At 41.9% G+C, this 23633-nt stretch overlaps 1 protein-coding gene across 6 annotated transcripts in view; it reads left to right on the top strand.

Annotated features, from left to right (window-relative positions):
* Positions 1–23633, top strand: part of pde10a (phosphodiesterase 10A) — a 259626-nt gene that overhangs the window by 190137 nt on the left and 45856 nt on the right. For 4 of the 6 annotated variants that reach the window (XM_034184303.1, XM_034184300.1, XM_034184298.1 and 1 more), the window contains exons 4-7: positions 1993–2116; positions 8838–8887; positions 9006–9146; positions 18441–18596. In XM_034184303.1, the coding sequence (XP_034040194.1) occupies positions 1993–2116; positions 8838–8887; positions 9006–9146; positions 18441–18596 (471 nt within the window). The remainder of the gene's footprint in view (positions 1–1992; positions 2117–8837; positions 8888–9005; positions 9147–18440; positions 18597–23633) is intronic. The other 2 variants (XM_034184299.1, XM_034184302.1) reach the window with 1 other exon arrangement.

Below are 23633 nucleotides of genomic sequence, written 5' to 3'. Positions count from 1 at the left end.
CATTCTCAGCATCTGTGTGGATGTTAAAATCGCCCACTATAATTATCTTATCTGAGCTAAGCACTAAGTCAGACAAAAGGTCTGAAAATTCACAGAGAAACTCACAGTAACGACCAGGTGGACGATAGATAATAACAAATAAAACTGGTTTTTGGGACTTCCAATTTGGATGGACAAGACTAAGAGTCAAGCTTTCAAATGAATTAAAGCTCTGTCTGGGTTTTTGATTAATTAATAAGCTGGAATGGAAGATTGCTGCTAATCCTCCCCCTCGGCCCGTGCTACGAGCATTCTGACAGTTAGTGTGACTCGGGGGTGTTGACTCATTTAAACTAACATATTCATCCTGCTGTAGCCAGGTTTCTGTAAGGCAGAATAAATCAATATGTTGATCAATTATTATATCATTTACCAACAGGGACTTAGAAGAGAGAGACCTAATGTTTAATAGACCACATTTAACTGTTTTAGTCTGTGGTGCAGTTGAAGGTGCTATATTATGTTTTCTTTTTGAATTTTTATGCTTAAATAGATTTTTGCTGGTTATTGGTGGTCTGGGAGCAGACACCGTCTCTACGGGGATGGGGTAATGAGGGGATGGCATGGGGAGAGAAGCTGCAGAGAGGTGTGTAAGACTACAACTCTGCTTCCTTGTCCCAACCCTGGATAGTCACGGTTTGGAGGATTTAAGAAAATTGGCCAGATTTCTAGAAATGAGAGCTGCTCCATCCAAAGTGGGATGGATGCCGTCTCTCCTAACAAGACCAGGTTTTCCCCAGAAGCTTTGCCAATTATCTATGAAGCCCACCTCATTTTTTGGACACCACTCAGACAGCCAGCAATTCAAGGAGAACATGCGGCTAAACATGTCACTCCCGGTCTGATTGGGGAGGGGCCCAGAGAAAACTACAGAGTCTGACATTGTTTTTGCAAAGTTACACACCGATTTAATGTTAATTTTAGTGACCTCCGATTGACGTAACCAGGTGTCATTACTGCCGACGTGAATTACAATCTTACCAAATTTACGCTTAGCCTTAGCCAGCAGTTTCAAATTTCCTTCAATGTCGCCTGCTCTGGCCCCCGGAAGACAATTGACTATGGTTGCTGGTGTCGCTAACTTCACATTTCGCAAAACAGAGTCGCCAATAACCAGAGTTTGATCCTCGGCGGGTGTGTCGCCGAGTGGGGAAAAACGGTTAGAGATGTGAAGGGGTTGGCGGTGTACACGGGGCTTCTGTTTAGAACTACGCTTCCTCCTCACAGTCACCCAGTCGGCCTGCTTTCCCGGCTGCTCGGGATCTGCCAGGGGGGAACTAACGGCGGCTAAGCTACCTTGGTCCGCACCGACTACAGGGGCCTGGCTAGCTGTAGAATTTTCCACGGTGCGGAGCCGAGTCTCCAATTCGCCCAGCCTGGCCTCCAAAGCTACGAATAAGCTACACTTATTACAAGTACCATTACTGCTAAAGGAGGCCGAGGAATAACTAAACATTTCACACCCAGAGCAGAAAAGTGCGGGAGAGACAGGAGAAGCCGCCATGCTAAACCGGCTAAGAGCTAGTAGCTACGCTAAGCTAGCGGATTCCTAAAAACACGCAAAGTGAATAATGTGTAAATAATTTAGAGGTGATTCAGCAGAAGGAGTGCTTTAGTTAAGACATGTGAAGATTACACTGGGAAACAAATTGTAATCTAGATAACTAGATCAATCTAACTGCGCAGATTAAACAGCTAACAGATACAGAAAAACACCGCTGTGCTCCGGAACAGGAAGTGATACAATACCGCAGTGAGAGCCAACCACCAAAATAAAAAATAAAATTTCAGTTGCATGCTTCATTTACAGTAACAAAACGAAGAACGGCGTACTTAATGCAGACTGTTGTCACTCATTTTATTGTATTGCAACCTCCTGGATTCTAATATTAAATGTCATTGTTTTTGTATATGATGCTGTGGAGTTCCAATTTACATGTATATTGTGTCCAGCAGTACCAGGACACAAATATGCAGGGTGTGGTGTACGAACTGAACAGCTACATGGAGCAGCGTCTAGACACTGGAGGAGACAACAAACTCCTGCTCTATGAGTTGTGCAACATCATCAATACAGGTAAAATTAGGGATGATGCACATTAGTGATCCTCACCTTCTGTTCACAAAACAAGATCAGGATTTTTCTTTCTTTTTTTCATAAATATTGTACATCATAACTGCTTTAAAATCATGCTTAATATTATGTTGTTAGTATTATTCTCCAACTTCTAACATTACAGTTCAGGCAACTGATGGCACGGTGCTGATGGATGACTGTAGTAGTGGCTCAGTGATCCTGGTACTTTGAGCAGTCTTATGAGGCTGACCCTCCTGCTACGGTGTTAGACGTCTCCCATGCCAGAGTTAAATGGACTGCATTTCTATAATGCTTTCGCACTTTAGTGACACCTCACATCATTTACACTCATACCAACGTCAGGGTGCTGCCATGCAAGGTGCCCGACTAATGTCTAACGGAATTGAACCAAGGACTCTGTGGTCACAAAGCCAGTCCCTAATCTCCAGGCCAGCAAGGGTTCTTGATGTTGCAGTTGTTCCAGAATCCTTTGCGCTCTTTTGACATCACTGAGTGAAAATGTGGGCCTATTTGTATAAAATTGCAGAAGGGCAACTGTTTGATTCATGTCTTGCAGTAGAAGGCGGAGGTCAAGGTACTAATCCTCAGAGCTGTGTGTATATTTACACACATTTATCAGGATAAGTATGTTGGTAAATTCCACAGTTCACAAAGAAATGTTCATACATACAGTTTAAAAACAAATCTGTGTGTATGATTGATAATTGAGGGCCCAGGTGTGTTACAGGGCTGTCGGTGCTGAGCAAGGTCCTTGAGGGTCATTCGCAATTGAATCCAGTTCACCAAGAATTCAATGTCATACTTTTGTGAGTGTTCATTGAATGCAAGTAGAAATTCAACAGGGTTTCTTTTCAGCCTGTGTTGATTTTTTTACAAAGCGTTTGCTTCAGATGATCAGGCTGCTTTGCAGAACATCCTGAGAATTTGCAGGATCCTCAATAAATGCTGTACAAAATGCTTCCTTATACACATGTACTGTGAATGCTGTGCAGAGTGGAGACAGAATTTCTGACTTATACCCTAAGAATTCTGGGCTCAGTAAAGAATGTGATCTGGCCCCCACACAGTTTCCTCAGTTTAATCTTGGCCAAGTGGTTAGTTTTTCAATTTATTTTTATTTATACAGCGCCAAATCACAACAGAGTTGCCTCAAGGCGCTTCACACAAGTAAAGTCTAACCTTACTAACCCCCAGAGCAGCAGTGGTAAGGAAAAACTCCCTCTGAGGAAGAAACCTCAAGCAGACCAGACTCAAAGGGGTGACCTTCTGCTTGGGCCATGCTACAGACATACTCATAAATTACAGAACAGTGCACATGGTATCAGTGCGGAAGGTTCCCAGTTCAAACCTCACCCCTGCCTGTTTCTCCATGTAATATGGAGTTGTGTCAGAAAAGGCATCCGACATAAAACCTGTGCCAAATCAACATGCAGGTCCACCTCAGATCAGCTATGACAACCCTGAGTGGAGAAAAAAGGGAGCAGTTGAAGAACTTACTTTTGATGTTGCGTACAGTCATGGAGTCCAGAGTGGCTTTGCAGCAGGGGAAGAGTTCTCTGTCTTTGACTTTGCAGATGACGCTGTGATCTCTGTGGAATCAATCAATCAATCAATCAATCAATTTTTTTATATAGCGCCAAATCACAACAAAGAGTTGCCCCAAGGCGCTTTATATTGTAAGGCAAGGCCATACAATAATTATGTAAAACCCCAACGGTCAAAACGACCCCCTGTGAGCAAGCACTTGGCTACAGTGGGAAGGAAAAACTCCCTTTTAACAGGAAGAAATCTCCAGCAGAACCAGGCTCAGGGAGGGGCAGTCTTCTGCTGGGACTGGTTGGGGCTGAGGGAGAGAACCAAGAAAAAGACATGCTGTGGAGGGGAGCAGAGATCAATCACTAATGATTAAATGCAGAGTGGTGCATACAGAGCAAAAAGAGAAAGAAACAGTGCATCATGGGAACCCCCCAGCAGTCTACGTCTATAGCAGCATAACTAAGGGATGGTTCAGGGTCACCTGATCCAGCCCTAACTATAAGCTTTAGCAAAAAGGAAAGTTTTAAGCCTAATCTTAAAAGTAGAGAGGGTGTCTGTCTCCCTGATCTGAATTGGGAGCTGGTTCCACAGGAGAGGAGCCTGAAAGCTGAAGGCTCTGCCTCCCATTCTACTCTTACAAACCCTAGGAACTACAAGTAAGCCTGCAGTCTGAGAGCGAAGCACTCTATTGGGGTGATATGGTATCCCAATGGAATCAATGGATGTTCTGGTTAAAGTACTTGAGATGCTGAGTGAGGACTTGGAGTGTCTGGGTTTGTGATTTCCCTACATCAAGACCAAGATATATAGACTTTTAATGATTTTCTGGATTCAGCTATCAGTAAACTGTACATGGAACTTGATAAAATTGGAACTGTACATGGAACTCCAACCTTATCATTGCCATTTAGTTCTCTGGGAGTTCAGTCTGTGAGGTTGAGCGAAAACCAGAAAGCACATATGAAGTTCTTGAACAGAAGTCAGTGACCATGACAACACCTTTGCAAATGCCCAAGTCTTCAGAGTTCTGATGCTGCAGATCTTACTGTATACTTGACAGACCTGGGATGCTAACCAGCGAATTAAGACGGCAACTGGATGTGTTTGTTATTTGATCACTCCATGCAACGCTTAGCTACTGATGTGATTTTGCATCACATGAGTGATTACTCATGGAACATGGGTGAAGCCTGTTAAATGCATTGTTAGGGGAGATCAGTTGCAACTTTACATTCATTCATTCAGCTTCTACCGCTCAGTCCAATTAAGGGTCGCGGGGGGCTGGAGCCTATCCCAGCAGTCATAGAGCGTGAGGCGGGTACACCCAGAACAGGACGCCAGTCTGTTGCAGGGCTACAAACAGACAAACAAACACAGACACACCCACACACACACCTACGGACAATTTAAAGATTCCAGTCCACCTAACCCACATGTCTTTGGATGTGGGAGGAAACTGGAGCACCCGGAGGGGAGCACGGGGAGAACATGCAAACTCCACACAGAAAGGCCACAGGAATTGAACCCACACCCTTCTTGCTGTGAGGCAACAGTGTTAACCACTCAGCCACCGTGCTGCCCTGCAACTTTACAACCATATGTATTTTCCTGAAAATAATGATGCCCATAAGTGCATCACTGGGGAGAAAACTAGTTAGTGGACAATAACAAGTGGTTACAACAGTTACTTTCAGGAGAGAAGGATGGATCATAGATCTGTCCAGATGATCAGTAATCAATGCAGCAATTAAAAAGTAAGGAGCACACATGCACTAGTACAGTAGTGTTCAGAATAATAGTAGTGCTATGTGACTAAAAAGATTAATCGAGGTTTTGAGTATATTTCTTATTGTTACATGGGAAACAAGGTACCAGCAGATTCAGTAGATTCTCACAAATCCAACAAGACCAAGCATTCATGATATGCACACTCTTAAGGCTATGAAATTGGGCTATTACTTGTAGTAAAAAAAAAGTAGAAAAGGGGATGTTCACAATAATAGTAGCATCTGCTGTTGAAGCTACAAACTCAAAACTATTAGGATCAAACTGCTTTTTTAGTAATCCTGTGAATCACTAAACTAGTATTTAGTTGTATAACCACAGTTTTTCATGATTTCTTCACATCTGCAAGGCATTAATTTTGTTGGTTTGGAACCAAGATTTTGCTCGTTTACTAGTGTGCTTGGGGTCATTGTCTTGTTGAAACACCCATTTCAAGGGCATGTCCTCTTCAGCATAAGGCAACATGACCTCTTCAAGTATTTTGACATATCCAAACTGATCCATGATACCTGGTATGCGATATACGAGGTCTATTAGAAAATTATCTGACCTTATTATTTTTTTCAAAAACCATATGGATTTGAATCATGTGTGATTGCGTCAGCCAAGCTTGAACGTTCGTGCGCATGCGTGAGTTTTTCCACGCCTGTCGGTTGCATCATTCCCCTGTGAGCAGGCTTTGAGTGAGGAGTGGTCCACCCCTCTCATCGTTTTTTTCATTGTTTAGGAATGGCTCAGAGACTGCCGCTTTGCTTGATCAAAATTTTTTCAGAAACTGTGAGGCACATCCAAGTGGACACCATTCGAGAAATTCAGATGGTTTTTGGTGAAAATTTTCTGGGCTTCAAAGAGATTACGGAGTGTTACTGTCGCTTTAAGGACGGCCCAGAGTGACTGGTGGTGCGCCGCGCTCCGAAGCCGCCATCGACAGGCTGAGCGACCATTTCATTTCTAAATGGATGGCTGTATGGATCCGTGACCATCGTGTGCAATTTCTGTGGTTATCACAAGAGCTGGACATCAACCATTTTCCGGCAGATTTCACTTTTAACAAGAGATTTTGTCATGGAAAGCCGAGCAGAGGCTTCGCGCGTCACAATGGATTCGCTACTGGAGCGAGACAAAACCACCTCCATTTTGGTCTCACAGGACGGTTTTGAGATGGCGTTCAGACAGCTGTCGGTGGTTTTTCCATCGAGTGATTATCTGAGAAATTGTGGATGTGCCTGGACATGCCAGAACATGTCCTGTGAGGCTTCCGCTCCTCTTTCCATGACAAAAACTCCTGTAACCGTGGAATGTGCCGTTCATTTCCAAACTGGACACTGTGTTTTATCCGGGATGTCATCTGGCTAGCACAGGAATTGTGAAAAGACGTGGACATCAGCACTTTTTCGGCACATTGAGACAGACGTGCGGAGGAATTCCGCTCGTCGCGGCGGTGCCGCATGGCGCAAAGCAACGCCATGATGAAGCCTCACAGGACATGTTCTGGCATGTCCAGGCACATCCACAATTTGTCGGCTAATCACTCGATGGAAAAACCACTGACAGCTGTCTGAACGCCATCTCAAAGCCGTCCTGTGAGACCAAAACGGAGGTGGTTTTGTCTCTCTCCAGTAGCGAATCCATCATGATGCGCGAAGCCTCCGCTCGGCTTTCCATGACAAAATCTCTCGTTAAAAGTGAAATCTGCCGGAAAATGGTTGATGTCCAGCTCTTGTGATAACCAGAGAAATTGCACACGATGGTCACGGATCCATACAGCCATCCGTTTAGAAATGAAATGGTCGCTCAGCCTGTCAATGGCGGCTTCGGAGTGCGGCGCACCACCAGTTGCTCTGGGCCATCCTTAAAGCGACAGTAACACTCAATAATCTCTTTGAAGCCCAGAAAATTTTCACCAAAAACCATCTGAATTTCTCGAATGGTGTCCACGTGGATGTGCCTCACAGTTTCTGAAAAAATTTTGATCAAACAAAGCGGCAGTCTCTGAGCCATTCCTAAACAATGAAAAAAATTACGAGGGGGTGGACCACTTCTCACTCAAAGCCTGCTCACAGGCAAATGATGCAACCGACAGGCGTGGAAAAACTCACGCATGCGCACGAAGGTTCAAGCTTGGCTGACACAATCACACATGATTCAAATCCATATGGTTTTTGAAAAAAATAATAAGGTCGGATACTTTTCTAATAGACCTCGTATAGGCCCAACACCATAGTAGGAGAAACATGCCCATGTCATGATGCTTGCACCACCATGCTTCACTATCTTCACTGTGAACTGTGGCTTGAATTCAGAGTTTGGGGGCCATCTCACACAGGTGTCTTCTAACTGTCACAGCACTTACAGGTAACTCCAGACTGTCTTTGGTCATCCTGGAGCTGATCAGTGGGTGAGCCTTTGCCATTCTGGTTATTCTTCTATCCATTTTGATGGTTGTTTTCTGTTTTCTTCTACGCGTCTGTTTTTTTTGTTCATTTTAAAGCATTGGAGATCATTGTAGATGAACAGCCTATAATTTTTTTGCACCTGCGTATAAGTTTTCCCCTCTCCAATCAACTTTTTAATCAAACTACGCTGTTCTTCTGAACAATGTCTTGAACGTCCCATTTTCCTCAGGCTTTCAAAGAGAAAAGGATGTTCAACAGGTGCTGGCTTCATCCTTAAATAGGGGACACCTGATTCACACCAGTTTGTTCCACAAAACTGACGAACTCACTGACTGAATGCCACACTACTATTACTGTGAACACCCCCTTTTCTACTGTTTTTTACTAATAGCCCAATTTCATAGCTTTAAGAGTGTGCATATCATGAATGCTTGGTCTTGTTGGATTTGTGAGAATCTACTGAATCTACTGGTACCTTGTTTCCCATGTAACAATAAGAAATATACTCAAAACCTGGATTAATCTTTTTAGTCACATAGCACTACTATTATTCTGAACACTACTATATGTGTGCTTCTTTTTTTCTTTTTTTTTTACTTCAGTTTGTAGTCTTGTCTGTTGATGCGCCAGATTGGACCGGCTAGTTTTTTTTTTTTCCATTATCGTCACAGTGACCTATATATCAGCATGAACTGGGACTGGGGAGGAGGACTGGGAGTGAGCAGAACAGGGTGGCACTGAAAGCCCTCAGCCACTGAGCCCTTTTTGTTATGTGGGACATTGTTAATAGATTGTAAAGATATAATTGGGCTGTTCATCACATTTTCACTTGTAGGTATAGTTGTCGTTTATCCGCAGCCGAACACATTGAAATTTCACAGCAATAATACCCAGGCAAACATAGTTTGCTGTTATTGGAGTGTTTTTGCATTGCAAGCACTTCAACTGCACACAAATGGAATGTGTATCTCTCTGTTCTACAGCAACTAAAGCTGATGGATTTGCACTTTACTTCTTGGGAGAATGCAACAATGTAAGTTCAGAGGAAATTTGCAGAACACATTTTCTTCACTAGCTATGTACAGTACTTGTGCAGCATGTGACATTTCTTTTTCGATTTTTGTCTGTTGTGTATCTATTCTTTTTATTAGAGTTTATGTTTGTTCACTCCGACGGGGGCCAAAGATGGCCATCCAAGCCTCAACACTTCCCTTCCTATTGCAGTTGGAACAACCATTGCCGCTTATGTTGCCAAGACTCGCAAAACACTGCTAGTAGAGGACATGACGGGGGTAAGTGTGGGAATGCATCACTGTATTGTATGCATAATTTAACAGAGGGTTTATTCAAGAAAAACCCAAAGTAGGCAAGAAGGGAATAACTGCTGAAAGACATGAGGCATCAGTATCCAGTACAGTTGATACCCAAGCTCCAGAGCATGGGTGATACAAAGGCTACTTTCTGCTGACAAGGTTATGAAGGCTGATATCTGTTTCAGCAAGTCATGTGACTGTATAAGAACAGAAGTTCTCTGATACCGTGGTTGTGTGCTTCACTACTTCAACCTTCACTGGCTGCCTATATTTCTGAGAGTTTGACAGTTGGCCAAAGGATTGAGAGATTTGTGTTGGTTGAAGAATGCATAAAACACACTTCAGTGCGTGTAATATTTACTCATTTACTAATGTGCATATTATGACATAAATGTCCCTTAACTGTAACCCCCCAAAAGTCAGGCTTACATTAGGGCCCCTTCAGACATAGTGCGAATTTGTTCGAATTGTGCATTAAGTGTGCATGAAGCAGAAATTGTATGCAAAACGTGTAAAATCAGAGCTGCATCCAACGCTTTGTACACCTGTTGCTACTACTATTTGTGCACACCAGTGGCTGAAAGACAGAGTGTGCACTGTGAGAGCTCATCAAACCTTCTAGCGGCAGGTGTCGGCCAAATTCCACGTGACACATACATCTAACACCGCTCATTTGGCACTTAGAAAATGTGTGGCCATTTGCACTATCATCACGAAAACAGTCTGCAGACAGTCACTGTTGGGCAGGATGTGAAATTTGTCTAAGTGCTCCACGAGTATGGCTTTGCAAACAGACACAGTGACACATTGGTGTGTGCACTAAACTGACAGGAGGTGTGGCCACCGACAGAAGCGGCTGTGGAGAACTGTGGTTCTGTACATCACAGCTGGGGAACACGTACTGTGTTTGCATGGACATGGACTAACAACTGCCCACTGTGACGCGCATGTGTTTGCTTGCTGTCCTCACGGTAAATAAAAACATATCGCTGTGGTGATGGGCTGCAGCGAGCAATTGCGGGCACATTGACAGGCTACCCCCAGGTTGAAATGGACCATCAGATCAACACGCAGCGGGCAATCTGACTGTCACGTCCACCACATGAGCTCTGCTCCATTTGACGCGGTGTCAGTACTGCGGCACTCCGTCTACAAGACACGTGTGTCGGGCAGGACACGGCGCCAGTAGATGTGGACATGATTAGAGTGCCCTGCTTCTCATTCATGTCATTTCATGACTGTACGTCTGTGACCATGGGTCATCTACAGAGGAACAGACAGATCATACTCGATAACAGGGATTCAATGAAATGCTGTGTTTTTTATGGGGTGTGGGGTTTTTTAAATACATCTATTTCTTTGTTGATTTCAGGCATTTTCCCGCACCGTTTATAGGCCAGCGATGGTAGCTCAGTGGTAAAGTTTCAGGCTGGCAATCAGTGCAGGTATGAATCCCATGGTTGGCATGTATTTTTTTTCCACAGCAGCAACACGATGTGGTTCCACATGTACCAGCTGGTTTCTTTTTTTTTTTATTCCACAGCAGCGGCGCGATGTGATTCCACACGTAGCAGCTGGTTTTTATTTTTATTTATTCCACATCAGCGGCGCGAAGTGGTGCACCTCGTCCCATGAGCACCTGCAGCTGAAAAACCGTCACACTGGGATCGCGCATGCCTGCCCGTTGGCGCGATGTTTCGTGGTTCTGTTTCGCTGTGAGTTGCCCTGAGTTGTACGTATTCGCACTATATGTGAAGAGGCTCTTAAGTTTGACTCTGATTTCATTGCAGACTGTATGAATCCAAGATATTTTATGTTTTGAATTATTTTATAATATTTAATATTTTATTTTATGTTTTGAATCCAAGATATTTTATGTTTCCCAACTTCATTCATTCCATACATTCATTCCTGCATTGAAGGCCTTCAACCCATTCCAAAATAGTTGGGATGCCATAGCATTTACAATTTTGTAATGTTGCCAATCCTTGTCACAACACTTTTGGCATTGTTATTGTTAACATGTCTTACAGTGCACAACAGTATGGGGTCACTGTCGCTGCAGTTTTTGTTTCAAAATTCTCCACACATTCTCTGTTGGGGATAGGTCAAGACTGCAGACACCCCAGTCCAGTACACATACTCTCTACTTCTGCAGCCATGCCTTTGTAAGGGCCCCTTCACGCATAGTGCGAAGTTTGGACGAAGTGCACACTTAGTGCACATGACGCAGGAATCGTGTGCAAACCATGTATTGTCATCCCTGCCTCCAATGCCTGAAAGACAAAGTGTGTGCTGTGCAAACCCATCGTACCCTCTCATGGCAGGTGTCGGCCAAATTCCAGGTGACACGTATGAACATCTGACACCGTTCGCATGGCACTTAGAAAATGTGTGGCCAGTCACACTCTTGGCATGATAACAGACTACAGACAATCACTTTCATACTCACAGAGAAATTTGTCTAAGTCCCACACAAGTGTGGCTTTGGTGTGTGCGCTGAGATGATCGGCTGGACACCACATACTGTGTGTGGATGGACATGGACAAACAACTGCCCACTGTGACACGTGTGTGTCTGTTTGCTGTTATCAAGTGGACATAAATAAAAACATATATCACTGTGGCGATATGCTGCAGCGAGCGTGCGCAGGGTGCGCACGTGGATAGGCTGCTCCCAGGTTGAAACGGACCATCAGATCAGAACACACAGCAGGCGATCTCACTGTCACATCACCCACGTGAGCTCTGTTCCACATGACATGGTGTCCTGCAGTGTGTTGTCCACAAGGCACGCGCGGCAGCTGGGTGGAGACACGCCAGCATATGTGGACATGAATGAGATGAGCGAACTGCTTCTCATTCATGTCATTTCGTGATTGTATGTCTGTGACCATGAGTCATTTACAGAGGAACAGAACGGATCATACTTGTATTGCTCGCTTGATAAACGCAGTGTTTTTTATGGTGTGTGATTTTATTTATTTATTTTGTTTTGTAATACTTCCATGTCCTTCCTGATATGAGGCAGATTCCTGCAGCTTTCAAGAACAGCTCCGTAGCTCAGTGGTAAAGTCGCTGACTAGCAATCAGAGCTTTTGAAAGGCGCAAGTTCGCGTCCAGTGGGTGGTGTGTTTTTTCTTTTTTTCTTTTTTTTTTCTTATTCCACATAAGCACCGCAGTGTGGTCCCACAGGTACTGGGTAGTTTTTTGTTTTTTTATTCCACATAAGTGGCGAGATGTGGTTCCACGGGTACTGGCTGGTTTTTATTTTTTAAAATTTATTCCACATAATCGGCGCAATGTGGTTCCACACGTACCAGCTGGTTTTATTTTTTATTTCTTCCACATAAGCATGCACATGTTCCAGCGCATTCACGAACTCTCGCACCAGGTTCGTGCACACCTGCCCATCGGCACGATGTTTCGTGGTACACTAATTTCGAACTGTTTCACCGTAATCGACCAGACGTCGACCAAACTTCGCACTATATGTGAAGACGCCCTTAAATGTGCAGAATGTAGTTTTGCATTGTCTTGTTGAAAAATGCTTGGATGTCCTTGGAAAAGATGTCATCTTGAAGGCAGCATGTATTGCTCTAAAATCTCAAAGTACTTTTTTTGCATCAATGCTACATCACAGAAGTGTAAATTATCGTTGCTAAGTGCACTAACACAACCTCATGTGTGACAGACATATGGCTTGGCTTTTGAACTTGTTTCTAGTTATAGTTTGGGCGTCTTTTTCATCATCTTTCATCATCCAGTGCACATAATGTCCATTTCTTTCAAAAAATATCTTACATACTGATACCTTTGACCACAATACACATTTCCACTGTGTGATGATCCAGCCTACATGCCTCTGAGCCCATAGACATCAACATTGCTTCTGGACAAGGTTAACATGAGGCTTCTTTATTGCACAGTAAAGTTTTAAGTAGCGTTTGTAAATGTAACTATTATCATGGTTGACAAAGGTTTCACAGGTTGCCCATGTGGCTATATCAGCTATTGATGAATCCCAATTCTTGATAGTGTTGTTTGAAGGATCAAAGATCATAGGTGTTCAGCTTAGGCTTACACCCTTGCCCTTGATGCATTGAAATTCCTCCTGATTCCTTGAATCGATATTATGAATCAATATTATGCACTGCAGAAGGAGAAATATGCAGATCCATTCTGAACTTTCTTTGAGGATCACTGTTTCTAAACATTTTAGCAATTTTCTCATGCATTTGTGGACAAACTGGACATTCTTTGTCTTTTGTGGATGCGCTTTTGTATCAAATCATGATTATAGTCACCTGTTGACTCGCCTTAAATTTCCCCATCCCATCCCTTCTTTTTTTTAATGTGTTGTAATCCTGAAATGCAGGAATGGATACATATTAACATATGGCATGTAAGTTTAGAGCATGAAACATGAAATATCTTGGGTTTAAATGGTCTGCAATTAAATAGAAGACAAAGTATATATAAGAATCACTGCCTTAATAATTATTGATTATTTGCATCCACGCCATCCAAACCTTTAATTTTTTTATTTATATTTTCTGTCTGTTGGTACATATTCATATCTATGTTCTATTTTTCTATCCTTTCTATGTTTGTATGGGTACGCCAGCTTTCATCTATAGGCCAAATACACACAGGTTAGGCTAACTGGTGCTTCTAATTGACCTGAGGTGGGCCTCTGACAGTGTATAATGTGTGTGTTGTAACAGTAGATTCAGTAGATTCTCACAAATCCAACAAGACCAAGCATTCATGATATGCACACTCTTAAGGCTATGAAATTGGGCTATTAGTAAAAAAAAGTAGAAAAGGGGGTGTTCACAATAATAGTAGCATCTGCTGTTGACGCTACAAACTCAAAACTATTATGTTCAAACTGCTTTTTTAGCAATCCTGTGAATCACTAATCTAGTATTTAGTTGTATAACCAGTTTTTCATGATTTCTTCACATCTGCGAGGCATTAATTTTGTTGGTTTGGAACCAAGATTTTGCTTGTTTACTAGTGTGCTTGGGGTCACTGTCTTGTTGAAACACCCATTTCAAGGGCATGTCCTCTTCAGCATAAGGCAACATGACCTCTTCAAGTATTTTGACATATCCAAACTGATCCATGATACCTGGTATGCGATATATAGGCCCAACACCATAGTAGGAAAAACATGCCCATATCATGATGCTTGCACCACCATGCTTCACTGTCTTCACTGTGAACTGTGGCTTGAATTCAGAGTTTGGGGGTCATCTCACAAACTGTCTGCGGCCCTTGGACCCAAAAAGAACGATTTTACTCTCATCAGTCCACAAAATATTCCTCCATTTCTCTTTAGGCCAGTTGATGTGTTCTTTGGCAAATTGTAACCTCTTCTGCACATCTTTTATTTAACAGAGGGACTTTGCAGGGGATTCTTGCTAATAAATTAGCTTTACACAGGTGTCTTCTAACTGTCACAGCACTTACAGGTAACTCCAGACTGTCTTTGATCATCCTGGAGCTGATCAATGGGTGAGCCTTTGCCATTCTGGTTATTCTTGTATCAATTTTGATGGTTGTTTTCCATTTTCTTCCATGCATCTCTGTTTTTTTTGTCCATTTTAAAGCATTGTAGATCATTGTAGATGAATAGCCTATATTTTTTGCACCTGCGTATACGTTTTCCCCTCTCCAATCAACTTTTTAATCAAACTACGCTGTTCTTCTGAACAATGTCTTGAAAGTCCCATTTTCCTCAGGCCTTCAAAGAGAAAAGCATGTTCAACAGGTGCTGACTTCATCCTTAAATAGGGGGCACCTGATTCACACCTGTTTGTTCCACAAAATTGATGAACTGACTGAATGCCACACTGCTATTATTGTGAACACCCCCTTTTCTACTTTTTTTTTTTTACTAATAGTCCAATTTCATAGCCTTAAAGTGGATATGACACTTAAAGACAACATAGTCTTATTACATGTAACAAAGGTTATATAATTCGGTCAACCTAAACGTTTTAGGAAAGTGTACGCGGTTCTTCCGTTATATACAACATTTGAACGTCCCGCCACTGAAAAATGTGCACGCCCCGTGACTAGCTTCCCGCTGAGCACCAAGCCTAAAATACGTCACTACGTGTAGACCGTACCGGCTTGCGCGCCTGGCGGCCGTTGTTTACACTTTGTTTAGCGGCAGAAACTTTGATTAAATACAGTTCTCAGGGACTTGTTTGTTGATATGCCTGACCATTGTGTCGCACCATACTGCACAAACACAAGGGCAAAAGGTTTTAGCCTTTTCAAGTCCAGGCTGATTGATCGAAAGCCGCGGTGTTGTGTGATGCATGAAATGTCCGGCTGCCGCTGCCTCCGCTCACACACACGCATTTGCTCCCGACAGCAGACACTTTCCTCTACCGTCTCCATGTTCTCACCACTCACAGGAACACCTAAAATGTCAACCCCACATAATATGTTCACAATAATCTTGAAATGGTCAAGGAACTTACGTAGTAAACACGGCGGCGGCACGTAAACACAGCGCCGGCACGTTCATTGTTGTTTTCAGCGGTCTTTTTCAAAACTTTTGCCGTTTATTTCCTATTCTTTCATGAAAATAACGTAACTAAACACGGATGAATGCAATGCCAGGCACTCGAAAACGGCAAAAACCCAAAGGTAATGACGGTGGTCCGCAAGTAATAGCTACACTATCGTAGCTCCGGAACAATAACAAAGGCGGTAAACAGACGCTCGAATCGAAAATGCTATACAGTAATTACAGTGTTATAAACAGCAGCAACAAAAATCAAAGCCTCCCTTACCATTCCATATTCTGCAGCCTTTCAAAATCCATCGGAATTGGCATGTTTCTTGCCTCTGCTTCGGCTCCATCATAAACACCGTCTGCATTATTTTCGCTGCCAGAATGCTCCTGGTTTGAATGTTCGTCCGAAAAATACGGCTCCAATCTGTAGGGACTAATCACTGTTGCGACAATCTCAGGATCCGAGTCAGAAATAATCCACACTTGAAGAGGAGTCAGAAAGGTTCTTGATCTCGTCACTGTCCATGCTGAGGTCCATCTGTTCCTGTTATCGATCGAACAGACAAAGACGGGACTCTCCATTCTGTGATGTCACGACATCACGTGACCGCTGAAGGAGCGCTGCAAGCGCGCTTTCCAATAAACACACTTTTGAGAAGCTGTACAAACTTTATTTTTCAGTGATAATGAATAAAAACACTTTCAACTTACTATACTGTATGTATATTTTCCTATTTATATCAGTTTTTCCCTAATTTTTGAAGTGTCATTTCCACTTTAAGAGTGTGCATATCATGAATGCTTGGTCTTGTTGGATTTGTGAGAATCTACTGAATCTACTGGTACCTTGTTTCCCATGTAACAATAAGAAATATACTCAAAACCTGGATTAATCTTTTTAGTCACATAGTACTACTATTATTCTGAACACTGGTGTAATTGGTCTGTCAGGGCTATGCGAATTGTCTCTGGTGTTTCGCCCAATATCACTGAAATAGGCTCCAGGCTCCCCATCACCTTCAGCATGTTAAAGACTGTTTTGATAGACAGATGGATAGCTGGCACAGGTTGCAGCATTCCTTGCTACCAGTCTGTAATGGTTGCCCTAACAAGTGTAATATTACTGAAAATTTACTGGTGATAACTTACATTACTGCGTCACAGCAAAAAGTAATACATTACTGTAATTGCATTACTTTTGTAATGCGTTACACCCAACTAGGGATGGGTATCGAGAACCGGTTCCTTTCGGGTATCGTTAAGAAATGATTCGATCCACCGACATCAATAAGCTTTGTGGTTAACGATTCTGTTATCAGTCCTTCAGAGTGGCCGTTATTTTGGCAGGTGTTTATCAGGAAAATGATAATTTCTCTACATTGATTACAGACCCTGCAGCGGGTCCTTAATCAATTTTTCCGCAGCGCGGCTTTGCTTTGAACCTTGAACCAATCGAAGCGTGGTTCGCAGATTGAAGCAATGCTTCGGTCGATTGCTTCGTTTATTTCTTTCTTTCGCTTAATTTTCCCCCGCTAAAACCCTAAAGAGCATATGTCTGTGAGTATTATTTACCTTTTCTGTGTTAAACCGACCTGTTATGGTCTTCTGAAACAGTTGATAGATGTATTTTATAACTTAAAAACGGGAGCGATGCTAACGCGTTAGCATGTCTATGGCATTTTCAATGTTAAAAGTTAGCATTTAGCAATTGCAGCTGTCATCACGTTCGGGTGCATTTGTTTTCAAATTGTAATATTCCTTAAATTTATTTTTGCTTATATATTAATAATCTAATGATTATTATATACAATTTTAGAGAAAGAGACAAAGAACCTGAATAGAAACACAACAGAAAATATATAATAGCAACTAACATAAATAAATAAATACATACAGAAATAAATGTTTCCTGTGAACACCTAGTGCCTCTCACACCTCCATTTCATCCCTGTCTTACTTACGTTTAATGACAGTTTGTTTCGGTCAAACCATATTTTCAGTTTGTTAATTTCTTCAGTGATTTCCTCCAGAACTATCTGACAAACTAGAAAACTGCTGCATCCTAATAATAGCAAAATACTACTGGAATTAATTTGAATAAGGAAAGTTGTTTTTTTTTTTTCTCACCTAAATGGATTCAGCACTCACTCCAGTTTATTGTCTGGAATAGTCCCAGATTGCATTTCAGAGCTTCTACAATTCAAACATTTTCGTGCAGGTGGTGTTGGGGGGTAATTTTGGGTTTCAGCTTTTTGTTTTTCACCACTTTCATCCCTGAATATGAGTTGTGATTCACTTTTGTGCGGATTAAAGTTACTAACTGGGACTCCCGTCTTGTTGCGAGAAAGAAACGAGAATCATCCTCCGATCTGTTCACACAGCTCCAAACGTTGCGCGGCTCTCTGACAAGTCAAGATAGAATGATAGAATTCAGTCTGAATTAATAACTTCAAAGCGAAATACAGTTTATTTTTATTTATGTCCAGAGATCAAGGATACAGTGACTAATTTCATATTTATTTACTTTAAGACTCAAGGAAATACATAGAAAACCTGTAAAGCCTACTTTTAGTACAAAATTCACGAGGTATCGATAAGGGAATCGATAAGGAATCGGATCGATAAGCAGAATCGATAATGGCATCGATATCGATAAAGCCTTATCAATACCCATCCCTACACCCAACACTGATGATACATCATGAAAATAAGAATCACTCTCTTGTGTCTTTCAGGATGAGCGCTTCCCCGACGGCACAGGGCAGGACTCAGGGATCCGTGTTCACTCTGTCCTGTGCCTCCCCATCCTCACTGCCATCGGGGACCTCATCGCCATCCTGGAATTGCATCGATACTGCGGCAAGGAGCCCTTCAGCCTCAGCCACCAGGAGGTCAGTCTGATGCAGACAACACACAGCAAGAGTGGGAGGCTGGTGGTGCAAGACTCACCGAACCAGTGGTGGGCACAGTTCTGCTAAAACGCTAACCGCTTATTAGCAAAGCTAACTTTTTTGTTAGCGGATTAGCTTTCAGCTAACTTCAAAAGCCATCAGTGGACCAATTTGCTTCCGATAGATTTAGTTCTGATAACTTTTTACATAGTTAGTAATGATGAAAAACATTTTTAAATCCTGCTGGCTCCTATCTCCTATGTATTTTGCAGCAGTGAGGCAGCTCAGAGGAGCTGAGCTCAACTGTACCCCAGCAGAAGGGGCCTGGCCGCCAGGCTGGTTATGGTTTTGATTTATAAATCAAATGAATCTGGATAGAATAACTACATTAATGTCAACTCTCATTTGTACAAAGTGAAAATATAACACATATCTTTTAATTTTAAAATAATGCATAAATTCTGAAGTTTTGAATATAACACACACAGATGCCCAAAGGAATTATGGGTAAACTGAGCCTCCGCTCACATTGGTTGATTTGCGCATAAAGTGCACATGTGTGCAAAACGTAGCTGCCTCATACACCTGTTGCTACAACTATTTGCGCACACCACACCAGCGGCCAGTAGTGTGCACAGCTAACCAAAAAGTTAGCTTCGATAACAGCTAATCAGCTAACTGAAAAGTTACCTTTTATAAACCTAAACCGATAAACCACCCAAAAATTTATTGGAAGCTACAGCTAACCGATAACTTTCCGTATTGTCTCCGGTACACTTGCAACAACTACTAACAAGCTGATTTTGAGTTTTAACACCACAATCGCTTCTGGTAGCATCAAAGGTGACCACAGACCCAAACGATGAGTCAGCACTTCTGTCTTTATGCGCCCTGCTCACTGCTGGAAGGTCCTGTTTACTACATATTTTGCAGCAGTGAAGCAGTTGAGAGGAGCTAAGCTCAACTCTACAAACACACAACAAGTTATTATTCCTTAACATGATACAGCAATGCCACCGTGAGGCAGGGGTCTTGGAAAATAAAGCAGTTTTGACTTATGGTTTTGATTAAAAAAAATTAATCCAGACAGAATAACTCCATTAATATCAATTCTGTCATTTGTACAAAATTAAAATATAACACATATCTTTTAATTTTAAATAATGTGCTAATTCTGAAGTTTTGTAACAAACACAGACAGATGCCAAAGGGATTATGGGTAAATGAGCCTTCGCTAACACTGATTGGCTGACTCATCCATTCTATGTAAAAACCAATGATGCTGATGATACTACTGTGGTGGGACTCATTTCTGGTGAGGATGGGTCTGCCTATAGAGAGGAGGTGCAGCGGTTGTCGGTCTGGTGTAGGGAGAACAATTTAATCCTCAACACCTCAAAGACAAAGGAGATGGTGGTGGACTATAGAAGGAGGAAAACAGTCATCCAGCCACTGGTGATGGGGACTGTGTTGAGTGGGTCTCTGAATTTCGTTTTCTGGGCGTGTATTTGAGAGACGACCTGACTTGGAGCACAAATACTATGGCTACCATCAAGAAGGCACAGCAGAGACTCTATTTCCTGAGGGTTCTCAGGAATAACCATCTGCCACAGAGACTGCTGGTGTCCTTCTATCGCTGCTCCATAGAGAGCATTTTGACCTACTGTCTGTGTGTGTGGTTTTCCAGCTGCACAGTCTCAGACAGGAAAGCTCTCCAGAGGGTCATCACCACAGCCCAGAAGATCACTGGTTGTCTCTTGCCTTCATTAGAGGAACTGTATACAAGTTGTTGTCTCAAATCAAATCAAATCAATTTTATTTATATAGCGCCAAATCACAACAAACAGTTGCCCCAAGGCGCTTTATATTGCAAGGCAAGGCCATACAATAATTACGGAAAAACCCCAACGGTCAAAACGACCCCCTGTGAGCAAGCACTTGGCAACAGTCTTCTGCTGGGACTGGTTGGGGCTGAGGGAGAGAACCAGGAAAAAGACATGCTGTGGAAGAGAGCAGAGATCAATCACTAATGATTAAATGCAGAGTGGTGCATACAGAGCAAAAAGAGAAAGAAACACTCAGTGCATCATGGGAACCCCCCAGCACTCTAAGTCTATAGCAGCATAACTAATGGATGGTTCAGGGTCACCTGATCCAGCCCTAACTATAAGCTTTAGCAAAAAGGAAAGTTTTAAGCCTAATCTTAAAAGTAGAGAGGGTGTCTGTCTCCCTGATCTGAATTGGGAGCTGGTTCCACAGGAGAGGAGCCTGAAAGCTGAAGGCTCTGCCTCCCATTCTACTCTTACAAACCCTAGGAACTACAAGTAAGCCTGCAGTCTGAGAGCGAAGTGCTCTATTGGGGTGATATGGTACTATGAGGTCCCTAAGATAAGATGGGACCTGATTATTCAAAACCTTATAAGTAAGAAGAAGAATTTTAAATTCTATTCTAGAATTAACAGGAAGCCAATGAAGAGAGGCCAATATGGGTGAGATATGCTCTCTCCTTCCAGTCCCTGTCAGTACTCTAGCTGCAGCATTTTGAATTAACTGAAGGCTTTTCAGGGAACTTTTAGGACAACCTGATAATAATGAATTACAATAGTCCAGCCTAGAGGAAATAAATGCATGAATTAGTTTTTCAGCATCACTCTGAGACAAGACCTTTCTAATTTTAGAGATATTGCGCAAATGCAAAAAAGCAGTCCTACATATTTGTGTAATATGCGCATTGAATGACATATCCTGATCAAAAATGACTCCAAGATTTCTCACAGTATTACTAGAGGTCAGGGTAATGCCATCCAGAGTAAGGGTCTGGTTAGACACCATGTTTCTAAGATTTGTGGGGCCAAGTACAATAACTTCAGTTTTATCTGAGTTTAAAAGCAGGAAATTAGAGGTCATCCATGTCTTTATGTCTGCAAGACAATCCTGCAGTTTAGCTAATTGGTGTGTGTCCTCTGGCTTCATGGATAGATAAAGCTGGGTATCATCTGCGTAACAATGAAAATTTAAGCAATGCCGTCTAATAATACTGCCTAAGGGAAACATGTATAAAGTGAATAAAATTGGTCCTAGCACAGAACCTTGTGGAACTCCATAATTAACCTTAGTCTGTGAAGAAGATTCCCCATTTACATGAACAAATTGTAATGTATTAGATAAATATGATTCAAACCACCGCAGCGCAGTGCCTTTAATACCTATGGCATGCTCTAATCTCTGTAATAAAATTTTATGGTCAACAGTATCAAAAGCAGCACTGAGGTCTAACAGAACAAGCACAGAAATGAGTCCACTGTCTGAGGCCATAAGAAGATAATTTGTAACCTTCACTAATGCTGTTTCTGTACTATGATGAATTCTAAAACCTGACTGAAACTCTTCAAATAGACCATTCCTCTGCAGATGATCAGTTAGCTGTTTTACAACTACCCTTTCAAGAATTTTTGAGAGAAAAGGAAGGTTGGAGATTGGCCTATAATTAGCTAAGATAGCTGGGTCAAGTGATGGCTTTTTAAGTAATGGTTTAATTACTGCCACCTTAAAAGCCTGTGGTACATAGCCAACTAATAAAGATAGATTGATCATATTTAAGATCGAAGCATTAATTAATGGTAGGGCTTCCTTGAGCAGCCTGGTAGGAATGGGGTCTAATAGACATGTTGATGGTTTGGAGGAAGTAACTAATGAAAATAACTCAGACAGAACAATCGGAGAGAAGGAGTCTAACCAAATACCGGCATCACTGAAAGCAGCCAAAGATAACAATACGTCTTTGGGATGGTTATGAGTAATTTTTTCTCTAATAGTTAAAATTTTATTAGCAAAGAAAGTCATGAAGTCATTACTAGGTAAAGTTAAAGGAATACTCGGCTCAATAGAGCTCTGACTCTTTGTCAGCCTGGCTACAGTGCTGAAAAGAAACCTGGGGTTGTTCTTATTTTCTTCAATTAGTGATGAGTAGTAAGATGTCCTAGCTTTACGGAGGGCTTTTTTTATAGAGCAACAGACTCTTTTTCCAGGCTAAGTGAAGATATTCTAAATTAGTGAGACGCCATTTCCTCTCCAACTTACGGGTTATCTGCTTTAAGCTGCGAGTTTGTGAGTTATACCACGGAGTCAGGCACTTCTGATTTAAGGCTCTCTTGTTCAGAGGAGCTACAGCATCCAAAGTTGTCTACAATGAGAATGTAAAACTATTGACGAGATACTCTATCTCACTTACAGAGTTTAGGTAGCTACTCTGCCCTGTGTTGGTATATGGCATTAGAGAACATAAAGAAGGAATCATATCCTTAAACCTAGTTACAGCGCTTTCTGAAAGACTTCTAGTGTAATGAAACTTATTCCCCACTGCTGGGTAGTCCATCAGAGTAAATGTAAATGTTATTAAGAAATGATCAGACAGAAGGGAGTTTTCAGGGAATACTGTTAAGTCTTCAATTTCCATACCATAAGTATGGAAATTGTTCTCAGGAAGGCAAGGACTATAATCAGAGACCCCTCCCATCCTGGACACTATTTGTTTGAATTATTACCATCAGGCAGACGATACAGGGCACATAAGGCCAGAACAAACAGACTTAAAAATAGCTTTGTGGGAAGAGCTATTTGTGCACTGAATGCTGCTGGCCCTGCCATTTTATGATTGTGATTGAGTGTTTTAATTTGGTTTTATGTAGAATTTTTAGGGTTATTTATTATTCTATTTATTTATTTTAAATGTGCTTCTAAGAGATTGTTTTTAATTTCATTGTCATGCACACTATTTTTTTTTTTTGGTGTCATGTACAATGATAATAATAAATTCTATTCTGTTCAACATATTAATGTGATGTGACGTGTGTGTTGGTATGTACATATAACTGTGCTTTTGTAAAATATGCCATTTTACTCATATGTAAAAGAAAGCCATTTGCAAAAGCCAAAAAGTCAAGTTGTGATTAAACAGCCGTCTGATATAACTGGGGCAAAATGCATAGAACACTGCCATCTCAGACCCTTACCCATAATCCTTTGCGTACCAGTTTT

The sequence above is a fragment of the Thalassophryne amazonica genome, chromosome 13, assembly GCF_902500255.1.
Source record: "Thalassophryne amazonica chromosome 13, fThaAma1.1, whole genome shotgun sequence".
NCBI lineage: Eukaryota > Metazoa > Chordata > Actinopteri > Batrachoidiformes > Batrachoididae > Thalassophryne > Thalassophryne amazonica.
The sequence above is the reverse complement of the archived record's forward strand: the minus strand, read 5'-3'. Positions and strand labels throughout refer to the sequence as shown.